The sequence below is a fragment of the Aythya ferina genome (genome assembly GCF_964211825.1).
Source record: "Aythya ferina genome assembly, chromosome: 21".
Lineage (NCBI taxonomy): Eukaryota > Metazoa > Chordata > Aves > Anseriformes > Anatidae > Aythya > Aythya ferina.
This window is the reverse complement of record NC_140319.1, coordinates 5,782,445-5,806,353: the sequence shown is the minus strand read 5'-3', so window position 1 is coordinate 5,806,353 and position 23,909 is coordinate 5,782,445. Positions and strand designations below refer to the sequence as shown.

The 23,909-nt window shown below is 58.7% G+C and overlaps 2 protein-coding genes across 4 annotated transcripts in view; one reads left to right on the top strand and one right to left on the bottom strand.

Moving 5' to 3' along the window:
- SAMD11 (sterile alpha motif domain containing 11) overlaps positions 1-17,502 on the top strand; it is a 128,034-nt gene extending 110,532 nt beyond the window's left edge. For all 3 annotated transcript variants that reach the window (XM_084495024.1, XM_084495022.1, XM_084495023.1), the window contains 6 exons: positions 5,268-5,383; positions 5,545-5,623; positions 5,862-6,568; positions 10,314-10,438; positions 13,378-13,488; positions 15,817-17,502. In XM_084495024.1, the coding sequence (XP_084351150.1) occupies positions 5,268-5,383; positions 5,545-5,623; positions 5,862-6,568; positions 10,314-10,438; positions 13,378-13,488; positions 15,817-16,065 (1,387 nt within the window). In that variant the 3' untranslated portion in view covers positions 16,066-17,502. The remainder of the gene's footprint in view (positions 1-5,267; positions 5,384-5,544; positions 5,624-5,861; positions 6,569-10,313; positions 10,439-13,377; positions 13,489-15,816) is intronic.
- Positions 17,503-19,163: 1,661 nt separating this feature from the next.
- Positions 19,164-23,909, bottom strand: part of NOC2L (NOC2 like nucleolar associated transcriptional repressor) — a 33,928-nt gene continuing 29,182 nt past the window's right edge. Inside the window, exons 17-19 of the mRNA XM_084495025.1 lie at positions 23,026-23,161; positions 21,139-21,282; positions 19,164-19,568 (exon numbers count right to left, since the gene is read on the bottom strand). Of these exons, the coding sequence (XP_084351151.1) occupies positions 19,438-19,568; positions 21,139-21,282; positions 23,026-23,161 (411 nt within the window). The 3' untranslated portion in view covers positions 19,164-19,437. The remainder of the gene's footprint in view (positions 19,569-21,138; positions 21,283-23,025; positions 23,162-23,909) is intronic.

The window sequence follows — 23,909 nt, the reverse complement described above, 5'->3', positions numbered from 1 at the left end:
GGAGGGCTGGCTGCAAGAGCCCCCGCGGAAGGGTGGAGGCGGCGCGCGGGGAGGCGCTGCAAGCAGGGGGGGCAAAACTGCACAGGAGGGAGATCCCTATCGCGCCCAGAGGTGCTCTGCTGCCAGGCAGGTGCTGTGATGGAGCTGGGCAGGGCCAGGAAACGTTAAAGCGGTTGGGAAGAGGGCAGGGAGGCAGCCAGCAGGCTCAGCAGGGGCTGGAGCTGGGAGCTGTGCGCCTCCCCGCACCGCTTCTGTTGGCGATCCCGTTCTCCGAGTAGCCCTGCAAGGTTGGCACGTGTCAGACAGAGATCCCGGTGAGGTGAGGAGGGGAGGAGAGCACACAGGGCCCCAACCTGGTGTGGGTATTGAGAGAAGAACCTGCAGGCCCTCGGGTTCAGCTTGCAGGGTCACCCCGTGCCTCAGTTTCCCTTCCTGCGCTGCGATGGGGCCCTGGTTTTAGGGATTTTTCCTGGGGTTTTTAGGGATGCCAGGAGAAGCCACGGCCACACGTTACAAAGCAGAAAAGCACCGTGTGGGTTAAATCCTGCCTTCCCTTCTCCCTGGTGCTGTTAGCCTTGGGTTTTGCTCTTGGCTGCTATGGTCCCTGTCAACCAGGTCAATCACAGCAGCCTTTCTGCAGCTTATCGTGCAGGCGTGGACGTTGTAAAGGGTTCAGGTAGGCACTGACAGAGGCGGCGGCGATGGAGGAAGCGGGCTCACGTGCGTGGGCAAACCGTAGGTAGATTTATGACATCTCCTTTCCCCGGAGCAGAAGCAATAATGCATGATGCGGGGGGCTGCGAGCTGCTTGGCGCGGCGTTAAAATTCCATTCTGGCTTCCCATCGGGAGATCTGCGGGGATCAGGTCAGCTCTCCAGCGTGGCAGCAGCGTGGGCAGGAATAATTAGCCACTCCAGGCGTTACGAGGAGGGGAAAACCCACGCAGGTGACCCAGTTGTGCTGAGCCAGGGCAGTGTTGCTGCTCTCGCAGAGGCAGGGACGGAGGGAGCTCTGCCAGCAGGAGCTGCCCACTCGGTGCCCCGCTTCCCAGGTGTGAGGAGGGTGGGAGGCGAGGAGTCAGAGCCAGGGAACATCTGGGAAGGGAGGCGTGTGCCCGACTTTTTGGGTAGGCGTAACGAAGCAGAAGGTAGGGAGATGGGTGCTGGCTGTGCCAGGGTGTGCTCCAAAAAACACTAAAAAGGACATTTTTGGGGGCTGGGTCCAAGGTCCTTTGAGCAGGGCAGTGTTCCCTTCACCTCTCCAACTTCCCCAGCTGTTGGGGGCAGTTTGTAAAAGCTGTGCCTCTCGCAGTGCCCGTGGCCAGACCTGGAGCCGGGCTGCTGCTGGAGAACCCATTTGGTTTCGGTTTCCTAAATCCTTCTCGAGATCGGCTCAGCCTCGGCTTACGGAGCGCCAAGCCCCGGTGGTTTGTTTGAAAGGGCTGTCGAGTTAGCTCGGAGTTATAAAAAGACTTGGAAGAGGAAAGGGTACAGCTCGAAGGTGTCACTGTTACTGCTCCAGCCTGGAGAACTTCCCATCTCCAAGCTGCTCCGGCTCCTGCAGGAACGGCAGGTGGCTGCGCCCTGCACAGGCTGGGCTGCTGGGATCCTGCTACCTCCCGAATTTTTTTGGCACTGGGCTGGTTTTGCTGCCTTGTTTGGCCTGGCAGCTTCTTAGCCAGGGTGCTCGGCTCCGGGTGCGTGGTGCAGGACCTGCTCCTGGGCCGTGCTCCGGACCTGGAGCTGGGCAGACCCCGCTTCTCTGGGTGTTGGGAGATGCTGGAGCCTTTCCCTTTCCCCCCCTGTGCTCCTTGCTGCCCTCCTACCCTCACCGTGCCCTGCCCCACATCCCCCTCTCTGCTCCAAAGCCTTCATCCACCTTCCTCCCACTTATGCACCTCCTCACCTGGGTGAGGGGCAGCGCAGAAAGACCCCGGAGCTCGCCCTGCCCTAGGGAATTTGGCTTTGGCACCGCTTTGCGTTTTGAGCCACCAATTCCCCCCAGCCAGCCCCTCCACGCCCAGGACAGCAGAGGTACGTGTCCCTTTCTGCCTGCAAAACCCGAGCACCATTTTTTTGAGCAGCCTTTTCATTTCATTTAGTTCCCCTTACTGGCACTGGCAGAGGCTGTGGATGGCGAGCCAGGAGCTGTGCCTGCCTATTACCTCAGGTTTGAAGTGTCTCTCCCTATCAAATGCAAAGCAGAAGCAAGCAGGGCTCTCATGCATCCTTTTTTTTTCTTTTTTTTTCCTCCTCCTTCTTCTATCCGTTCTAAATTTATTTCCATGCCTTGCCGCTTTCAATCTGCATTCCCTGACCCCCTCACGTCTCCAGCCGCTGCCTCTGCTCGGAGCCTGCCGGGGGGAGCTCGGGAGGCTGCGAGGGGGTTAAGGCGAGAGGCTTGGCTTTACCAGTATAATGTGTAACCCCGTAATGACTTTAAATATTGATTATTTGAAGGCCATTAGTGCTTATTGTTAAAGAAAAGTCAATACTTTTTAAGCCTCGCCAACCATTTGTCTCCTGTTAAAGGACATATCAAATTTAGCAGCATGCAGCGCAAATCCCCTAATACCCTGCTCCCGAGCCTCCAGCTGGCATAGTAGGGGAAAAAAAAAGGGTCTGGGGAAGGACTGGGCAGCACCACGGAACTGCTCTCCTGGGGCAGGGACCAGGCTCATCATTCACCTCCTCGGGGGGCCGGGGCTGTAACTCAGCCCTCGCTCTGGGAGGAGGAAGAGGAGGAGGAAGGAAGCGAAGGGGGCTGGTGCCCGTGTGGGAAAGGATGCGAGGATTTGCATTGCGCTCTGCCTGAGAGCGCACGGCAGCCTCGGCTCGGGTCTCGGGGGGCTTTTTTCTCAGGGGTTGCCTTTTTCTCAGAGGTTGGCTGTCTCCAGGCGTGCTGGGAAGCAGTCGCCGGCCCCGTGGAGGAAGGAATCGGGCTCCCCGGCTCCTGCCCCCGTGCCAAGGGCCAGATTTGGGGCAGAAGCAGCATCTTCCCCATCTGATGGCCCTAACTAAGCTGGGTGGGAGGCAGGCAGTGCTCGTCCTCGTGGTACCGTGGTTGGAGAGCATCGGTGTGCCAGCAGGGAGCAGGGTCCCTCATCCCCTGGGGATTTCCTGCTTGTCCCACGTGTATTTGGGGTGCCCCGCGTGGGGCAGGTGCCGATGCCTCCGCCTAAATTTCCCTCCCCATTGCTCGCCTGCCTGGCCCTGCCCTGAGCTGATCCCTGCTCTGCTGGGAGCCGGAGGCCATGAGCAGCCCCAAATTCCTTCGGGATCACGGCGAGTGCAGCGTTAAGGCATAAGAACAACCTCTGGTTAATGCAGCACTGCCACCAAAGGGAAAAAGATCCTTTTTTCCCAAGCCCAGCCCCGATCTCCAGCTTCCTGGGTCTCCTCTTGGCTAAAACCCGGAGCCTCTCCTTGTTTTTTAGCATCCCCCCGTAGAGCCTGGGGCCGCCGCGCACCGCTCCTGGCACCAAATCGGGGGGACGCATCCCCCGCTTGCCCGGCCTCGGAACAGTTAAAAGCGACTTGATTTCCTAAATTGCTTCTTATAAAACGACCAGCACGTCTGCCAGCCTCGTCTCCCCATGATTACAGCTAATTACGATCGAGCGGACACCTCCTCGCCCCCGTCATGCCGCTTTAATTGTCCGTTATTCATCTGCAGGCTGTCCGGGGTGGCAAAGCACTTGGCAGCCCAGCGACCGAGGCCTCGGCTAATTGTGAGGCCTCGGGGATTAGGGCAGGTGATTACACACTTCATGGTGTAATTACATAAGCATCGCTTGGCTGCTGCCCCGGCTCGGAGCCGAAGGTCAGGCGCTGCGTTACCTGAGATTAATTGGAGCTGCCAGCGGAGTGCGAGGTGCTGGCGGAGCGGTTATACGATTAGCATTAACATTTCAGCAGCGACGGATCGATCCGTGGCTCTCCTCCAGACACAGCGAGCTGTGCAATTAGTTTAGAGGAGAGCTAGGGGAGGAAGGAGGAGGAAAGGAGAGACGGGGAGACAGCCGGAGGAGGAGGAGGAGGAGGAGGAGGAATTCAGAGGGGGCTCGCAGCCCGCCCGCTGCTGCCCATCAGCCTCTTGCAGCATTTCGTGGGGATTTGGAGAGATGGCTGCACGGGACGAGGATGAAACAACCCTGGGAAGACCCAGGGAAAAAGCAGAGCAATTCCTTGTGGTGCTCATTGGAAAGCCTTCAGGGAGCCCGTCTCACCCCCAAATCCTTCCTGGCTGGCTTCTCATGAGCCCTGGGGGCAGCCCAGCCCCACCTTGGCACCCCCCAGCCCCACGGAGAGGGGGAGCTCTCCTTGCCACGGCGTCTCCCGTGCCTCCCCGCTCCCTTCCTCTCGCCCCCCGGTCTCTCCCGCAGCAGCCTTTACGGGGAGATGTTGTAAAATGAAAATAAACGGCGCAGCACTTGGCTTTGCCTCTGGATGCCCTGGTGAAGGTAATAATGTTGTAAGTGGCCATCAAAAGGAATTAAGAGACATGCAGCCGGAAAGCAGAGATTTGCTTGCAGGCTCCCAGGGCAGATTTGACTAATGGAAGAGACCTTGGCTCCTATTCCCTTCCTGCATATTCTTTTCTTTTTTTCTTCTTATTTTTTTTTCTGCAACAAGCAAGCAGGCTCTACCTGCCTTGCTCCTGGGCATTGCCCCCTTCCCCGCCCTCCAACCTGCCTCTTCCAGTCACTTTCCACCTTCCCCAGCTCCCCAAATGCTTCTTCCCACTGACCCCGTGGCACTTGGAGCTCACGTCCCCCTCCCCAGCTCCCCTCTCTCCGCCTCACATCCCACTTTTCTCTCCAGCACGGGGAATCACCCCTCGTCCCAGTGATTCCTGTGATCCCCCTGATCCCTTCAGATCTTCACAGCCCCAGCTCCTCAGATCTAGAAGGGCTTTTTGGTTGTAAGAGAGCTGAGACAGAAGCCTGAGCTTGAAGGGAAAGGCAAAGGCAGCATCCCCAGCGTTGCATCTGCCAGCTCTGGGTAGCCAAGGATGCTCTGAGCAGCCCAGCTCAGAGTAAATGAGGAGCAGGAGGGTGGGAGGCAGGTAGGGCCGGTGGAGTTTGGGCTGATTTCTTCCCCATCTGGTTCTGCTTTTCTGTATTTATTATTTTCTCCTCCTTTGCAAGTCTTACATCCAGGAAACGGGCATCTTTCTTATCTCGGCCCAGCCCCTGGTGGTGCAGAGAAGGGATGCTCTTCCTGAGCCAGCTTTTCAACCTGGATTTCTTTTTCTGGTCCCCGCAGGGAGATATCCCACCCGCCGCCGCTGCTCTCGCCCCAGAACGCGCCCCATATCGCCCTGGGGCCCCACTTGAGACCTCCTTTCCTCGGGGTGCCTTCGGCCCTGTGCCAGACACCAGGTGAGTGCAGGAGATGCCGTATTTCAGCACGGGGTTGGGAATGGGTTGGGTTGGGTTGTGGAAGCTCTCCTGCTCGGCCCTTTGGAGAGCTCCCCCCGAGCGAGCAGGGGGTCAATGCTGGGCTGAATAACCCCGCGTCGTTTTGCCCTCCCTGTCCCCAGGTTACGGGTTCCTGCAGCCGGCACAAGCAGAGATGTTTGCACGGCAGCAAGAGATGCTCCGAAAGCAAAACCTGGCGAGGTGAGGAGCGCGGGGGGCGAGCCCTGCCCTTCTTTTCCCTGCTGACAGGCAGGGCGGTGCGGGGTGTGGGGCTGGGGGAGCCGTGCACGAGCAGCAGAGACACATCCAGCCGATCCCAATGGATCTGAGCGCGTGGGGACCGCTCTTGGAGAGCCCCCAGCTCAGCTTCAGCCGTGCTGCGGGTCAACAAATTCCTCTTAGGGTCTTCCAGTGACCTCCTCTGCCTCTCCCCGTGCAGGTTGGAGATGTCGGCCGAGATCATCCGCCAGAAGGAGCTGGAGAACCTCCACAGGCAGCGGCTGCTGGCCGGCGACCCTCTGAGCCTCCACCCCGGCTTGCCCCCGGACCACCCGGCCCTGCGCAACGTGCACGACATCCCCGAGGGCCACCCGCTGCGGGAGGAGCTGTCCCGGCGCAACGCCATGCTGGTGCTGCGGCACAACAACGCGCCCCTGCTCTCCCTCAACCCCGGCGTCCCCAGCAGCTCCACGCCGCCCAAGGAGCAGCCGCGGCGGGGCAGCAGGAAGGCGGCGCAGCACCGCGCCGAGCCGCAGGGGCCGAGCGAGGCCAAGGAGGCGGCGGAGCCCCGCGGGGCGCGGGACGGGGCCCCGGACTGTAACGACGAGGAGATGAAGGACTCGGAGAGCGACGCCGACGTGAGCGACGAGAAGCCTGAGAGCCTGAAGGCAGAGAGCAGCGGCTCGGCCGCCGAGCTGAAGGAGTGCAAGGAGGCGGGGAAGGGCTGCGAAGGGGCCAAGGAGCTGGGGGAAGGGGCCGCCGGCACCAATGCGCCCTGCAGCTCGTCCAGCGCCGAGTCCCCCAGCCACTTGCTCGGGCCGGGCATCAACAAAAGCGAGGTGAAATACCTGCCGCCAGCCTCCATCCCGCCGCCCCAGCCGCTGCCCTTTGGGTTCCCCTACACGATGAGCCCGTACTTCCACGCAGGTGGGTGCGCCGAGTGGCTGTGGGGCTTGCTGAACGCAGGGCTCGTCCCCTTGCCGTCCTGCAGCGTGCTCGTGGTGGCCCTTCTGTACCTTTTATTGAGGTTAAAAGGTCCCCGTTTGCACCACAGCGGGTCAAGGGTGGTTACGAGCACCAGCAGGGATGAAGCAGGTCCCAAGCACATAAAAAAAGGCGCGAGGGCGATGTGATGGGTTAAGGGACCTTGCAGTCTCGGGGACCTTCTCCATAAACCGTGGTTAGGAGAGATGTGAAATATCAGCAGCTTCAGGGAGAAGTGAGGCAGATGACTGGCGGCAAGGATCTGCCATACAAAGGGACGGGTCAGAGGTTTTGTGCCTGGAAGGGAGGCCGGAAGGTCAGGGCAGGCTGTCGGGCTGCGCTCAGCTGGTTTGGAGCCAAAATTGTTCCTTTCCCTGCAGCAACTTGCCCATCGGGTGGGCCAGACCGGCAGGGAAACCATGACCAGCTCTCCGCCATCCCCAGCCGAAAGCCAAACCCCGCTTCGCCTAATAATAATTAGCGGAGCAATTAGCAGGAGGCAGGAGCAGGCGGAGGAGGGAGACCGGGGGGGGGGGGCACGGCACGCGGGGCGCCGAGCCTGCCTCCTCTCCGTGCGGAGAGCCGCGGCGGCGGGGAGCGCGGCTGCCCGGCTCTCATTAGAGCTGCCTTCCAGCCAGGAAGGAGGAAGCGATTTTTCGATGACAGGCAGGTGGCCAGCCTGATAAATATTCCTGCTGCCGGGGGCTGCCGAGGCGTCCTCGCAGGAGCCCTTCTCTCCCGGCCATTAAGGGAAGAAGCGCGCACGGCTCCGGCGCGCATCGGCCGCGCGAGGCTCCGCGGGGAGGCCGGGCTGTGCACGGGCTCGCTGCCTTCCCCCAGCGAGGCCCGGGTTCCTGTAATAGCCCATTTATTATTATCACTTCGAATTTATATCACCGGCCTGTCTGGAGGCCTTGGCAGAGATGAGCGCTTCTGATTTTGCTCCTGATTTGTGGAGCCCGACGCAGGTCTGGTCCTGAGGGCGGTTTTTGCTTTCGGTGGTGGCTGCGTGCAGGGGAACAGCACCGGGCTCGGGATCCCTCGTGCCAGGAAAAGCTCCTGGTTTGGGATCAGGGCACATCCCGTGCGGACGGGGGAGCCGGGAGGAGAGCTCAGCCGCTGAAATACCGAGGGCTGCATTGATCCCAGGGGCCCTGGGCTGCGCCAGGGTAATGTGCAGCAACCAAAACACAACGAAAAAAAAAGGGGTTTTGGCCCTTGAGGAGCGGCTCTTGGAGGCAGCCAGGCAGAGCTGCACCAACCTCCCCCCCTTGTGTGCCAAATAAATCCCCGAATACTTCGGAGGGCTGCTCTGCTCTTTTGGCCTGCCTGGTCCCGGCGTTGTGGCACGAGACAGGGAAGGTGGTGCTGGGCCCGGGAGGCTGAGCTGGCTGGAAATGCCGGCTCCTCAGGGCCTGCAGCAAGGGAGCTCCTGCTGCGGAGGCAGGGAGCCGCTTGGCGTCCCCGCCGGGAGGAATATTGACGGCAGCCAGAGCCGGGTCGATTCCCGCAGCCGCCTTCTGGAGACCTGGCGGCTGCCGCCTGACCTCATCTCGCCGAGGTTTCAGCAGCCCTGCTCCCCTCCTCCTCCTCCTCCATCCTCCTCCTCCTCCTCCTCCTCCGGCGAGGTGAAGGATGGAGCGTGCAGGAGGCTAAAATCCTCGCATCGATCCGGAGGCTGGAGAGCAATTAACGGGAGGCTGCCGCTGGGAGGGGGCGCAGGGCTGGCTTTGGAGGGGGAGCGGTGCCGATGGAACAGCAGGAACACCCCCAAAAGGGGCTGCCCCCCCCCCCACAGCAGGCCTGCTTTGTGCACCTGAAGCCACCTTGGGCTTCTCTCCCAAGGCAGCTGGACGTCGGGAGGAGGGAGAAAAATTAGAAATGGATCGTGGCCGGGGGGCGGCGAGGGCTCGTACGTGTGGACACCTGCCCACGAGCCGGGGCTGATGAATCCTCCCCGGTGCCTCCGCGGCGGGCCCCATCTGGAGAGCTGCTCTGCAATCCATTAGCAGCCTCCCGGCCCCTCATTTATCACGGGGCGAGGCGGGGGGGCCCTGGCAGGGAATTGCTGCTGCCCCGGCGGCGCGGCGGGGCCGGGTGACATGTCATTATGGCACCAGCAGCCGCGTCCCCTCGCGCCGCTGGGCACCGATTTGTCCTCATTCCCCGAGCTGCCAGAGCGGGGAGAGGTCCTTGGGGAGGGGGAGCAGGATGGGACCCCCCCAGCAGCGAGCTCCAGAGCCCCAGCTCGGGGTGCTGAGCACCTGGGTGGGATCTGCTGCAGCCACGGGGAGCCCTGGGACTGGTTTCCCACTGGTTTCCCACTGGTTTCACTGGGAAGTGGCGTCCTCCCGATGGGTTTTAGGTTCCGCAGGGCAGAGCCCGCAGCGTGGCTCTTCGCCTTCCCCTTCCCACTGATACTTCCCCCAGCTGGTGCTGCGCCTTCCTGGCATCACCGGGAAGGGAAGGTGAACTCTGAGAGAAATCCTGTGGCCACGTTGTGTTTCCTTGTGTGTGGGGACGTGGAAAACCTGCCTTATTCCCACCCAGCGGGGCTGTTTTACTCCGAGCATCTCGCCCCAGCACTGCCCGTGCCCGGAACAACGGAGTGATCCCGTGAGTGTGGCTCCAGTTCCTCCCTTCACCGAGCTGCAGCCGCCCTTCCAAAAAGCAGAGAGAGAATTGCCCTGCCCCGGGAAAGAGCAGCCCTCTCCTCTCCTCTCCTCTCTTTTCCCTGCCACCTTGGGCCGTGGTGGTTTTGGCAGGCAGCTGCTGGAGCCCCCGTTTGTGGCTCTGCTGGGTGCGCTCCCCACCAGGACTTTTTGGGGGCCGTGTTCCTGGTGCTGCTCCAAAGCCTTGGGGACAAAAACTACAGAAAGGCTCGTTTGGTCAGGATAAACCCCTGGGAGAAGTATTTTTTGGGGGTGTTTTGTTGCTTCATGCCCTGAAGGGACGTGTTTTGGTGCAATTTGTTGCTCCGTGCCCTTTACGAGGGCCGTGTTACATCCCTCATAAACTTTCCCCCTGCCCAGCACGGCCACGGCTGCCCAGGTCCTCATCAATGACCCCGATGTTGCCGCGCAGCAGCGAGTTCCTCGCGTTAAGAACGCTTTATTTTTCCCCAAAAAGTGGCATTTTCTGGAAATGGGTTTCTTCAGTGCTGGCACAGCTGGGACCCAAGTGTGGTTTGGTGGGACGGACGGACAGACGGACACACAGGGGGCTGGGGGAGAGGAGAGCAGCCCCCAGGGCAGGCAGCATTCTGCTCTGCGGGGTGTGCAGGAACACCCCTCGGGGGTTGTTTTTATTTATTTTTTTATTTATTTTTATTTATTTTTATTTTTTTCCCCTTCCTTCTTTTCGCCGCCCTCCCCCCCATCCCTGCCCTGCAGCTGAAGAACATTAAGCACATGAAATGCATTAGCTGGGATTTTTCCTTCCCCCCCTGATCCTCCCCCCCCACCTCCCCTTTCCAAGCTGGGGACCTCCAGGAGGAAGAGGCCTACGAATTGACCCTGCCCAGTGCTTTAATTGACAGGTCATTAAAGATGAATGTGCGGCTGGAGAAAAATATTCAGATTGCAGGCTGCTTGTTGTCCGTGTGGGATTTTAATGATTTATGTTTCTTTCTCCTCCCCTCCTTCCCCCCCTTTTTTTTTTTCCCCCCCCTCGCCTCCGAACGCTGCAGGCACCATGGGAGGTCTGTTTCTGGATGGCGAGGAAAGCCCCGCGCTGGAAGACATCAGCAAATGGACAGTGGAGGACGTGTGCAGCTTCGTGTCCAACCTCTCCGGCTGCACCGAGTACACTCAGGTAAAGCATCCTCCAGCCCCAGCAGCCTCCCAGCCCTGCCTCTTTTTCCTCACAGCCTCCATCCCCACGGGTGGACAGCCCGGAGCCCTGCGCTCCCTGTAGCTCGTTCGCCTTGTGAATTGCACAATAAATCCTTGCTGCTGGTGCCGACCCCAAAAGCAAAAGGGTGGATGGGAGCAGGGCAAGGCTGGGGGCTTCGAGCTCTCCTCCTGCGCCCGTGGGGCAGAGCAGGGACAGAGCCCAGTGGCACAAACATCCCCGTAAGCTCCGCGCTCACGCGTCGCAGTGCTGCTGGTGGTGATTTTTAAGCTCATCCTAGGATGCCTCTCGGTGTGAGGTCGCGAGGTGCAGTACAAAAACCCAACCCCATGTTTTTGGCTTCCGTGCCCGCCGGGGCCCATTATAAATGCCCCATTGAGAGCGCGCCGCCTGCGAGGGCGCAGATTCCTGAGCTGTCTGGGACGGCCTCGTAAAGGGGGTCCAGTGTGCTGGGAGGGGGGGGAGAGAAAGCAGCAGATAGAGAGGCAAAGGGCCAGCGCCGAGGACAATCCTGCCTTTCAGCAGAGATGCATCCGAGGCTGAGAACGGATCTCAGGAGGGAGGAAGGAGCAGCGCTGGGCTTTCCGGACACGCTGCTCCAAGAGGAGCTTCCCCGACTGGCAGCCAGGGAGGGCAAAGCTCTCCTTGGGCATCCCGGCTGGCTGGAAGCTGATTGCCAAAAAAAAAACGCTTTCTCCAAAAAAAAAAAACTTGCTTCTTCAGTGCATTGGGCAGAAGTTGTGCCCCCCATGAGTCGTTTTAAGAAGGGGGAAGCTCAGCACCCAGCTCCTGCTCTGCGTGAGGTTCCCTTTAGGTCCTGCTGATGTTGGCGTGTGCCCTGTGGAGAGGTGCAAGCAGCTCGCCCCGAGGGGATGGGGAAGCTGGGACACAGCCTTTTCTTTTCTTTATGGAAGCCTGGAATTGCCCCACAGCTCCCCTTAACTCCCCGGTGATGGGATAACTGCTTTCACTCCCAAATCTCTTTCCTCCACTCCCAAATCTCTTTCCTCACCCCCTAAACCCTGACGTTAATCCCATCACAGCGTGCTTTGTTACCACCACCTGCAAACCAGGGCTGCTTTGGAGCAGACACCTGTGTGTGCATCCAGGATTTAGGAAAGGGAATGCTCCTCAGAGAGGTGGAGCACACAAAATGTTCCCTAGGAGGAACGAGAGGGGTTTGGGCTCCCTGTGGCTCAAGATTTTGGCTGGCTGGCTGCTTGCAGGAGGGTCCACATGCAGCAGCTCTGTGCGTGGAGGGGAGCTCGGGGGCTGCTGCTGGTGAGGACAGTGAGGGATGGGGTCAGCACGTCCCCATGTGCTGATTATTTGCCGGGAGGGACTCGAGCCCACACAAAAGGCTCCCAACCGAGGCTTGCTGCTGCCCGTGCCAACAGAGCGCCCTCGGCACCGCGGCGCCTTGCCCGTGTTCCCAAAATGGCACGGGGATGGGCACAGAGGATGGGAAATCACCCGGGAGCTGGTGGGAAGCGTGGAGAAATCCTTCCCGCAGCCACCTCGCCGGAGGCTCATCCATCCATCCAGCTCCACCTCGCGTGCCAGCCCCCGGTGCGCCAGCGGGGAGAAATCAATGGCTCGGCGAGACAAAGCAAAACGCTTCACGCTGCCGGGAGCAGCTCTCAACAGCCTCCTGGCGGGGGCCCCCTGCTCCGGTGCATTTTGCTGGGGGTGCGTGGTGTGAGGGGGTGGGTTGTTCCGCGCCGTGGTTAGGCGCTTAGCAGGTTTTTTACTATGTGAAAACGCCGGCGATGGGGGGAGAGCCAGCTCCGGGGCTGCGCGCCGCAGAGCCGCCTGTTCCCGTCTCCAAAGCCGCAGCTGCCGGGGAGGTCTGGCAGCGGCCCGCAGGCTGCTGCTGCCAGGAAAAGCCAGCGAGAGCGTGGTGGTATGCAGTGCGTGTAGAGCTCAGGCAAACAAGAAGGTTTCAGCAGAAAAACCCCAAGTCGCTGCTGCTCCCGGCCCCTGACAACCTTCGGCTTCGTCCCCGCCGCGGGTCGGGACCTGCGGGACACCCGAGGGCGACGCTGTTCTCACTTGGAGGCTTTTTGTGCCGGGTTTTAGCGCTGAGCGAAGGGAGGCTGCTGGCTCCCGGCCACGCTGGCTTCGCAGGGAGGAGAAGAAATGGGTATATTAAGTTTCGTGAGGTCAAGGAGCAGCAAAACGCTGCAGTCATGGGCGGCTTTGCTGGTGGAGTCCGGCAATAAAATAAAATAAAAATAAGGGCTCACAGCAGCTCAGCTGCTGCTCCGAAGGGATGGCTCTGGGCTAGGGGCTGCTGAGAAAGAAGCCTCTAGAGGAAAATAAAATCTCCCCTCGCCGTGCTGCTCAGTGAGGGCACTGCTGTGCGAAACCCCCCCGCGGCGAGGCGGCAGCATCGGGCGGCTCGTTTGGGCAAGGCTCCAGCGCGAGCCGGGCTGTGAAACGCTGCGGAGCGGCGCTGTGGTTGGGCTAAAAAAAAATACTAAAAGCACAACAAAACAGGCCCAGAGCTGACATCCCCCGACTGCTGGCAGCTTCTGCTCGCGCTACGGAGCTCGGGCATCCGGAGCAAGCCCCCGGGGGAGCCTGGTGCAAGCACAGCCCTGCTGTGCCTACAAGGACCGGGGCCGTAAGCTCACGTAGCCAGCCCGTAACCTTTGCAGCACGTACTGGGTGGAAAACTCCTGCACAGAGCTCACTGCAACACTGTTGGGCTGCTGGCTCAGCTTTTTCCAAATAGCCAGAAAAAAACGGTGTGTGATGTAGGATTTGTCAACAATTTAGATTCGTATGGTGTCGTCTGTCCTTTTTTTTGGGTTTATGTGTTGGCTCCTGGATTCAGGATGTAAACGCTGCCCGTGGTGAGGGATCTCAGCCCTGAGCCTGGCCCCGTTTTCCCGCAGGTATTCCGCGAGCAAGCGATCGATGGTGAGACCCTGCCCCTCCTGACAGAAGAGCACTTGCTGAACAACATGGGGCTGAAGCTCGGCCCCGCGCTGAAGATCCGCTCTCAGGTAGGAGCAGTCCCACTGCCGGGCGGTACCAAGGGGCACACGGTCAGGCTGGCCCCAGCTGGAGCAGCTCCGTTGTCCCCCTGGTTTAGTGGCTGTAATTTTCCGAGTGATAATCGTTTAGTTCTTTAATTTGGGTTTCAGGAGCGCGCGTGCTGGGCTCCAGAAATGGTGCATGTGCTCATCCATCAGTCAGGCAGCTCTTCCAGGGCAGACAGCACGCAAATAGCTCGGGACGGGGATGCAGAGGGAGCCTAAATCGACCCCGGCGAGGTGCTTGTGGCGAGGGAGAGCAGCTGCAGCCAGGCAGGGGAGGCAGAGGATGCCAAATCAGCTCCACCTGAAATAGTCTGTGGGGCCTCAAGCGGGTGATGCCATTTCGGGAGATGTGTTTTTGTTCTAGACCGGCTGCAGGGCCTCCTGCTGCTCCTTTCCCTTGTGCCCAAAGGGCTCTGGGCAGCTCCGTTTTGGGGAGCTCGAGGCCCCGAGGCATCTCGCAGGCTCAGCATCGGCTGCTGGGCGCTTTCCCTCCCCAGTAACACCAAGCTCTGCCCCTCCTCGGCCGTGCTAGCACAAACCTGCTGCCTGTTTATTTCCTCCTCAACAGATCGGTTTGCTCCCGTAGCACTATTTCTTTAAAGCAATGCCAATCCTCCCCAAAACACCTTTTTTTTTTTTCCTTTTTTTCTCCTGCCTTGGCTCCCAGCTGCCCGGGGAGGTTTGCTCGCGGTCACAGCGACCCGTTACAGCTGCCTCCAGCTCCTCTTGGACACGAAGCTGGCCGAGCAGCTCTGCTCCAGCTGCGTTTTGTTTTCCCCAAACCCATCCAAAAACCAGCACCCGGCCCCTGCCACACGTCAGGACCAGGCGGGGCTGCAGGGTGCCACCGGGCTGCACACGGGAGCATCCCTGCCCTGATCCAGGAGCCGTGCGTTTGTTAGGTTATGTTAAAACAATGAGGGAGCCTTTACTGCTTTCCCTGCAGCCCTCACTGTTTACGAGGGGGCTAATAAAAAGGTTCTGTGGGCAATTGTTCCCCGTGGGTCAATTCAGGAGGAAATAAAACTCGTATGTTTCTTAAAAAACAGGGAATGCCAAATAGCTCGCAGACATACCGAGAGTGGATGTGGTAGGGGGAGGAATATGAGATAGGGGCTGAAGCTCGAAAAACCCTGCTTCGATTTAATCAATAGTGTTTAAAGTTCTCTAATAAGGCAGGGGCTGGGGGGGGGGGGGTAAGTGGGGGAGCAGAGCCCTGATGTTGCTCACTGCATAATGCCCCGGTTGTCTGGTTGGAGCACCAGCCGGTGTTTTTGTTTAAGCCTAAATGTGAACCAGCTGTGTAGGTGCTGGAAAGTTGTGAGGCCTTTGGCCCTCGCTGGGAGGCAAGAGCTGCTGCAGGAGAGCTTTCTCCGGAGCTGCAGCGGGGAGAGGCTGCAGGCTTACAGCTTCCTGCGCCGCTAACAGAAGCCACCCTGTAGCCAGATTGCTTTTTTTTCCCCCCTCTTCCCATCAGAGCAATTCAAAAGCGGGCAGCGGGTGCTGGCCTGCAGCTTTCTAGCACTTTGGGGCTGGCAGAAGCGTTCTGGTGAACCGGTGGTGCCTGCGAATGGGATGGGATGAGGCAGGTGTTGCCAGCTGGCTGCACCCTGTACTCGGGGCAGCTACCCAGGGGGTGACCCCAAAGCCTGGTGCAGCAGGGTGCACGGGGACGGATGCGTCCCAGAGCCACGTTTCACCTGGGGCCATGCAGAGCACGGGCACACGTGGCTGTGCAGCCTTACCTAGCGCAGCCTCCAGGTTTCCACAGCCCCTTTCTGAGCCCTGAGCATTTCAGGGGCTGGATTTGGGTCAGCGTTGGGGTTTCGGGCTTGCTTTCAGCCTGGAGCGCAGCAAGGCCATCAGCGTGGGACACATGCAGGACACGTTGCAGGAGGGATTCTTGCACTGCCCATCCCAGCACAGATTTAGTCTGCGAGGTGTGAGCAGGGCTCCAGCTCCAGCTGCACTTTGGGGCCATGCTCTTTGTGAGCCGTGCCCCAAAGCGCCCAGCACCAGAGGGAGCGCGCTGGCACAACAGAGCCCTGTAGGAAAAGGGAGAGGGGGAAGAAATCTTCCCGGGTCTTCTCCAGCAATGCACCAGGGGGTTTTGGTGCAGCAGGAACAGCAGCTCTTCATTTAAATGGTGCCACTTCCCCGGATTTGGGACCCTTCAGATTTCAGCCCCTGGGGCACTTCAGGACCGCGCAGCCCCTGGGGCTTTCCCACACCGGGTTGCGCACAGGCTCAGCCCTTTAACCCCTGCGTTGACTTTCTGCTTTTTTTCCCTAGGTGGCCAAGAGAGTGGGCCGAGTGCTGTACATGGCCGGCTTCCCCATGGCTTTCCCTCTGCAGCCCCCTGGTTTGAGGCCCCCGGAGCGGGACCTGCCCCCCGCCGACCTGCGGCCGTCCTCCACGGGCAGCGTGGCTTCGCCCTTCAGCAGCGGGCTGCCCTCGGCCAGCCGCATCTCACCAAAGCAGGAGAACGGCAACCCCGCCATCCTCGCCGGGCTCAACGACACCACGAAACCTCCCTCCTAACCGCCGGCCGGCTCGGGGCTGCTGCTGGAACTGAGCTTCGGCTGGGGGAAACCCAAGGGAAGGCGGCGTGAGAGCAGGAGAGCCTCCCTCGGCGCCAGACACGGGAGCGAGGAAGGGAGGGTTTTAAGGTTTGGTTTTGGTTTTTTTTTTTTTTGGATGCATTTGCTTTTTTGTTTAAAAAAAACTCACGGAAGTTTTAAAAACTGTATAAAGGGAAGGAAAGGAAACTATCCAAAGATGTTTTTCGAGGCAAGACGAGTGAAGAGGAAGATGATGGTGGAGGACGGCGGCGGTGCCCTTCCCTTCCACGCCCCTTCGCGCTCCCCAGGCTGATGGAGAGCTGGGAGCGGGGAGGAAAAAAAGCTCCTCTTTGCCTTCAGAGCCACACGGCTGGCAGCAACTTCTGGCAGTGACTCGGAGCAGGGCCAGGGACCGGGCACTGCTCCTCCCACCGGTACTCAGCACCCCTGAGGGAAAAAGGAAACCCACGGAAAATGGCAAGCGAGCGCCTTCCCAAGCAGCTCCTCCTCCCGGGAAACTGTCCTCAGTTCCTCATTCAGGTGTCTATGCATCTCTAGCGACTTTTAAAACAATACCAAAGACAGACAAAAAAATAAAAAAAAAATAAGAAAAAAAAAATAGAAAAACTTAAAACTAAAAGGCAAGTTCCGGTCCATGTTTACTTCAGTGTGGATGGTACGGCACAGGCGGCGCGCGGCCCCTCGGCTGGGGGCTGCCCTCTCCCCGGCGCCTTTTCCTTGCAGCACACACCCAGGAGGACTCTGCTCCAGCCCCGCAGAGCTGCTTTTTTGTTTTTTTTTTTTTTTTCCCCTCGTTTTGTTTTAAAGAAGAAAAAAAAAGGAGTGTGTGTGCTGATTTGGGACGGAGGGTCACAGGCCTCACTCCAGCGTGGCCCTCTCCCTCTTGTCGCGTGTCCTACGGACTCATTTCTACGTTTGGGTTATTATTATTTTTGTTCGTTTGTAGGGTTGGTTTTTTGTTCCTTTTAAAGCCTTGTTACAGAGGTGGATGTAGTTGCACATTCTGGCCTGCTGTGGACCATGAGACGGATACCTGTGCGTTCCCAGAGGAGGGGGAGGGATGCTGGGGGGGGTCAGGCTAAAAAAAAAAAACAAGGGGCAGAGTTTTTACTACTGTGAACGAGACGGAAACTCCTGGGGGTGACCTCCTGTGACTTGTACAGTTGTGAGCAACAATCACATGTGGTACTTTTCTCTCTCTCTCTCTCCCCTCTTATTTTTTTTTTTGTTTAAACGTTGCACGTGCTGCCGTTTTTTCTTACAAAAATAGCTTGGTGGTACATTAGCTTCTTTATATTGTAAAATAATAATAAAAAAAAAAAATTGTCATTATCCATCACATCACGATAAAAATGCTTTCCAGCAATCAGTTTAAATAAAAAAGAAAAACACTTAATTTACAAATGGTACCTGGCTTCCTGAGCCCCTCCTGGATGGGTCCTTTACCCACGAAGCCTCTTCCATCGTGTGCACCACTGCTGGTGGTGGGAACCCGGTGTTAAATGGCAAAAAACCCCTCTTTGCCCAGCAAAGTTAAGGGAAAGGAGGCAGAAACAACCTCTTTCTTTCGGAAGAGAAGGTAAGTTCAACCTTTTTCTTGCAGTTGGGGCACTGCAAGCCTCGTCCCCGCAGCCACATCCCAGCTGTCACCGCCTGGGGACAGCGGCTGCGTTACCAGCCTGGCCCCTCAGTCTGGAGCAATCCCGACCCCTGCTAAAGCAGCAGGTGCTCAGCCCCCTCAGGGCTCTCTAAATAATAAATAAATAATAATAAATTATTGATTTCTGAGGATACTCCCTCCTCCTTAGGGGCCAAAGGGTATCTGGGCGCGTGTTTAGGGACAGGACCAATAATTATTTTAACTACAGCCAGGGGAAGAAAGAAACCACAGCACCCTTTCTAACCCCTAAGCTCCAAAAAAACATCATGAACTCTGAAGGAAACAGAGCCAGTTCCCCCACAGCCCTCCTACAGCAGTGATTTGCCCGTTACCTGCACAGCAAGGATGTTTGGAAGCAGGAGAGGAGCAGCACAGGGTGCAGGGCAGGAAGAGCAGAATTACAGCTTGGTGTGGGTGTCGCTCAGGGATGGGGCGAGAGGGAGCACAGCAGCCAGGCTGCACGACACGTGGCCTGACTGGTCCCTTTTGGCTGCAGTAAGGGAACGTTTCTGAGCTGCGGTTAGTTCTGCTCCATGAAAATAGCCCTTAAAAATACCTCTTTTTAAATGTTTTAAAGAAAACAGCTCGTCTTCTTGCGGTGTGCCTGGAGGGGCACACGTAGGCAGAGCAGCAGGCAGTGATGAACAAGCCCGTGCAGGCAGCTTGGCCACCCCGGTGCTGACACCGAACGGGGACAGAGAGGAATAAAGATAACATTCAGCCCTGCCTCTCTCTCTTCCTTTCCAAGAAATCTGCATGAAGAAAAAAAATACTCTTGAAAGGCACGGTTCATGTTCAGGAGTGATTTTTTTGTCAGATCACTCTGAGAATACTTAAACCTGGTTTTTAGGGAGGGAGGGAGGGAGGCAGGCTGCCCCTGTCACACTGCTGCTTGCAGGGCTCGCAGCCGGGCACGTTCCCGGTGCCACCACGGGTGACAACAGGACTGTCACAGCGCACAGGAGCACCCTGGATGCCCCTTGGCTCACCAAGCACGTGGATCTGGGGTCTAGCCAACAAATCCTGGGCAAATCCTACAATTTTTCTGATGTGAAAAGCGTATTTCCTACGTTATTACCTCGGCCTCCTCTTACTCCACCCTGCTCGCACCCCCTCCCTTCTCCCACACCCCAGGGCTGGTTATTTCAGGTTCCCACACACTCAGCATCCTTACAGCCTGGGCATCTGGCTGAGCTGCCTCGGCTGTCCCCGATAAAAGCTCTCCTTTTGCAGCGAGGACACAAAGCTCCAAACGCTCTGCGCACTCCTTGAGGACCCCTGGCTAAAAAGAGGGTTTGGGGAGAGAGCAAAATGGGGGGGCAGGACAGGCAGGAGGCCCCTCAGACAAAGGGGCTGCTCCTTCCCCTGGCCAGCAGAAGCTGAAATGGGAGCCTACGTTATTTAAACCAGATTTTAATGAGGGCTTTTTATTACCTACGCCGAGCAGTTTTACTGGCTTTGAAGTGCCCCCCAAAAAAAAACGTTACCAAAAATATAAAGAGTCTGTAGAAAAAGCTGGGGAAGTCCAAGCGGCTGCTGCGCCGTGTCACCGTAACAGTCCTCGGTGGCACCTGGGGATGGGTCCCACCCCTCCTTACCACCTCCTGGAGCCCAGCTGGAGGTGCTGGAGGCTGGGGGAGGTCCGACGGGGCTGTAGGGGCCCGGAGGTGCTCAGTCCTCGTCGGAGAACGCCAGGTCCTCCACAACGTCCTCGCCGCCTTGCGCCAGCTGCTCCAGGTCAGCCCGCGACAGCCCCCGGGGGCAGCTCCTCTGCTTCCGCGGGGCCTCGGTGCTGTCGTCCTCTGCGGGTGGGGAGAGAGAGAGAAAGAGGTGTAAATCCTGCTTTACTGGGGGGCAGGTGGAGGCAACTCGTCGCTAATTAAGCCCAGAGACTCGTTAATTTATTGGCAGCGCTGCAGCTCCCCGAGAGCGGTAGGTGAGCGCCGCAGGGAGCAGCGCAGGCTCCGGGGAGGGGGGAGAGGTAACGGTGCCCCCAGGCACGAGGGAGGGGGCGAGGCAGGCAGTGCCCCCAGCCCTCTGAGCAGCCTTCCCCTCACGGAGACCCCTCTTGGGGGGGTGAGGAGCTGCCAGAAAGGAGCTGTGACAGCCGCAAGGCTCCCAGGCGTCAGCTGAGCCCCGAGCAACCTCCTTTTGGAGAGGTGTTTTAATAAACACGACGCAGAGCTTCTGCTTTCTGGGGGCTGTGCACGATTCCACACATTCCCCTTCCTGGTGCAGCCTCCCAGAAGTGGGGCTGGAGCTCCCCTGGCCCCTCGGACCATCCTGCTGAGCCCTGCCAGCAGCGTGCAGGCTCAGCACCAGCCCCTCGGAGCTTCTTTCCGTGCGTCCCCTGCTCCAAAAAGGACACAAAGCCACCTCTGGCTGCCCACACCGGGCTGGATGCTCACGCTGAAAACCCCACTAAAGCACCAGGTCCCCCAGCCCCCAAGAGAAGGTGATTTTCCCTACGTGTGCCTGCGTACAGAGGTGGGCAGGAAGGAGCAAGGCTGCCTCGTCCTCTTTGCCAGCACTGCCAGAACGCGCACCGAGCCCCCGTCTATTCCGGGCGAGGTGGCTGGGCTGTGTGTGCCAAGCCACAGCCATCTGCCACGCTGAATCAGGCGGGTTTTGCTCTCACTTGGCCTCTTTCCCCCTTCTGCTCCCCAAACTGGTTAAAAAAAAACCACCCCGGGAGCTTTTTGTGGCTGTTCCCCGCAGCCGCGCATCACGCCCAAAGGCAGGCAGGGGCGCAGAGGCTTGGTCCTATAAATCCCAGGCCTAAGCAATGGCAAAAAAAAAGACAAAAAAGGAGAAAAAAAAAACCAGCAAAGGAACAGCAGAGCAGGCAGAGGAGCCCTGGCAGGCCCAGCTCCCGTCTGCTCGCGTGGCAGTGACTTGGCAGAGGCAGGCAGGAGCGAGCCCAGCCGGGGTGCAGGCGGGCTCACGAGGTGGCTGCGGCTCCGTGCGAGGGCCAGGAGGGGCTGGCACAGCTGCACCAAAGCCTCCAACCTCCCCGGTGGCACAGCGTTAGCCCCGAGGAGGAGCTCAGCCTCCACACCTCGCCTGCGGAGAGCCTTGAAGCGAGGTTTCTGTGCCCTGCCGGGCTGGGCTGTACTTGCCGAGTCTGTTTGAGCCTCTCTGCAGGAGGCCCCTGCCAGGAGATGAAAGGGACTGGTGGCTGCGCAGCCCTTAACCCCTTCGCTCTCCGCTCGGAGCTGGCAGGGCTCCCCGTGTGTGTGCAGGGATCCCTCCTGCCTCCCCGCAGCTCACAGGGACAGGGGAGGAAGCTCCTTTGTAGGATGCAAAAGGAGCCTCGGGCTCCCAGCGCTGTCAGGAACGTCCCTTCCCCTTTTTCCTAGGAGCACTACTCACCGTCGGAGTCGCCGTCGTCTTCCAAATCTTCCTCGTCCTCCTCCACCTCGTACTCTCCCTCTTCGTCGTCATCGTCCTCACCGTAGTCCTTGCTGCTGGCTTCGGAGCTGTCGTCATCCGATGCTGCTTTGGCTTTGGATTTCCCTGCAAGAGTTTTTACAGCGTAAACAGAAAATCACGGGCAGCACAGGGCGTCACCACCCCGGCACGTGCTGAAGGGGAAGCTCACCACTCGCTTTCTCCTGCCACATCTCCCCACGAGCCTTTTGGCCTCACACCGGAGCCCGGAGAAGGATGCCCAGCGCTTCAGAGGCTCTCCCCTTCCTCTGCACGGGGATTTCACCAGGCAAATCAGCGCTAGAGGACGCCGAAACGCATCCCCAGGGGAGCAGCACCTCGAGCTAAGCCCGGTTTGCCTGCCCTGCCTCCCGACCTGCCCAGGCAGCTGCTTGCTCACATCTCAGCCCGCTCTGCCAGGCTTTTTTTTGCCCCAGCTGACCCGTGCTGCTCGCTGAGCCGGGTGCGGAGCCATCAATAAGCTCCCTGCCAGCGCCGCGCCGCCACCGATCTAGTCAGCCCCTCGGCCCCCCGGGGCAGCCGAAGCTGTGGCTCGTGCAGGGAGCCCCCCGGGAGCCGGCTGGCAGCGCTGCTGGAGGCTTATTGATGGGCACCTGAGCAGCTCCGGCGAGGGGAACGCGCTCATCCATCACCCCGAGCACGGGGAGGAAGCAGGGGTGGGCAGGGAGCGGTGCTGGGATGTTCCCGAAGGCTGGGACGCAGGCAAGAAGTGGCTACGAGGGGATTTAGTGAGCTGCAGCCTTCCTGCGCCCCGCCGCCGAGCTGGGATCCTGCTGCCTCTCCCCCTAAATTCCCAGGGCAGAAGTCAAAGGGTTTCGTTGTGGGAGGCAGGAGCACATCGAGGGGATGTTTGGGGTGCTCCAGAGCTCCCCTCTCTCTCCCATCGACCCCGAGCGCTGCCCCCGTGGGGAACACCCCGGCACCCCACAAGGAGCAGGAACAAGATCTCATCGTGTGCTTCTCCCCAGATACTTGCTCTTTTCCCAACCTCTCCAGATCCCAGGGCTCTATCTCAGCAAACCGCCCTGCTGCCACGCCGATCCCTCACTATCTTGCCCGTTCCTTGCTGGGACACCTACAAAACCCCACCAACTTCTACCTCAACGCGAGTTTTCCGACCATTTCCTCCTCCTGCAGCACAGAAAGCTGTGAGGGGGGCATTGGTGCCGTGCCAAGCTTTCCTTGAGCCATGTGGGGAACTTTTTAGGCAGGTTCCACAATTTACTATGGCCCCCTCGTGGTCGGAGCCAGTGAGTGGCACCATTTTCTCCAGAGGCTCCGGACTTTCTTGGCTCACCAAGAACACTTCCAATGTCACCTGCTAGAAAATAAATTCATCCCAAGTGCATGCAGAGAGAGGGAAACTGTTTTTCCATCAAAGGTTCTCGTTCTGGTAACCAGCCTCTGGGCTAGCTGCTGTTTGCAGTGTATATGGTGAAAATCAAGCCCGCTGCCAGGTAGAAAAACGTTTTTGCTCCTCTTTTCCACGTGGGGAACAAGAGTTAGATTTCTGCATCTCCACCCAGTGTGCAAAAAAGGCAGCAAACGCTCCTACGTTCTCCGAGGCTTTGGGTCAGGCGTGGAAAAGAAAGGAGTAAGGCAGATCCCAAGGGTTTAAAATGAGCTGGAGTGACAAGGTGGGAGAGGGAGAGGAGGAGGAAAGCCTCCCAGCTGCCTTCTGTCACTCTGAAAAGCCCCCACCGTGCTGTGCTCCCTCTCCACGTCAGTCCACCTTTTGAAGTGAACGTGCATCTCACTCAGGGCAGCAAAACCCGGTGAGGAGAGGCGTGCCCAGCCCTGCAGCCCTACCTTTCACAGCAATCCCAGTGCTCTCCTCATCAGAGTCAGTGTCCAGCTCGAAGAGCTCCTTGAATTCCTTCTTGTCTTCCTCCTTCCTTTCCTCTTGCTTCTTACGCTTAATTTCGGGGAAGTTCAAGTCTTCAAGCTGGGAAAAAAAAAAAACAAAGAAAACACCAAACCAACGTTAAGCACGACCTTAATTTGTGCTTTTTACACACAAAATGCTGAGCTTAAAGGCAGGAACTTGGCTTTGCCCTGCCTGTGGAAGCCACGCTGCCAAGAGCAGTTGGGTCAGCCAGGGATACAGGGAGGGATATCTCTGAAGAAGAAACTTTCCAGCAGTGCCCAAAGCCGTGGCAGCTCTCACAAGCTGTTTTCTTGGCCCTAAATTTCAGAAAAGGTGCTTCAGCTCTGTCTCTGCCACGTCTTGCCCTGTTGCTGGCCCTTCTGGAGATCAATGGGCCAAGCCTTGCTGCTGCAGCCCCAGCCAATATCAATGCCATTAAGTACTTGCAATTGACACCACCTCGCTGCTCTTTACACCTCTCCGGAGGGGGATTAGGGGGAGGATTTACTCGCCAGGGCTCGGGCCAGCAGGGCGAAGATAATCAGAATGCAAATTAAATCCCAAGTGCTCTCTGAACATCAGCTGCCCGCTGCCTGTGCCTGGCTGCACACCTCCTGGGAAGCACTCATGCATTAGCACACATTAGCTTGCTTGGAAACATTCGCCCTGCGCCTAATAACTCATTTGCTCTCTCCCACCCCTCGACGCTCTCCTCTCCGACCACGGCCACTGCTTCACCCCTCCCAGGAGCTTCCCCCGGAGGGAGAGGCAGCGTTTGGGAGGGTGCAAGAGGCACAGTGTTTGTTCCTGCAGACAGCTCCAGCAG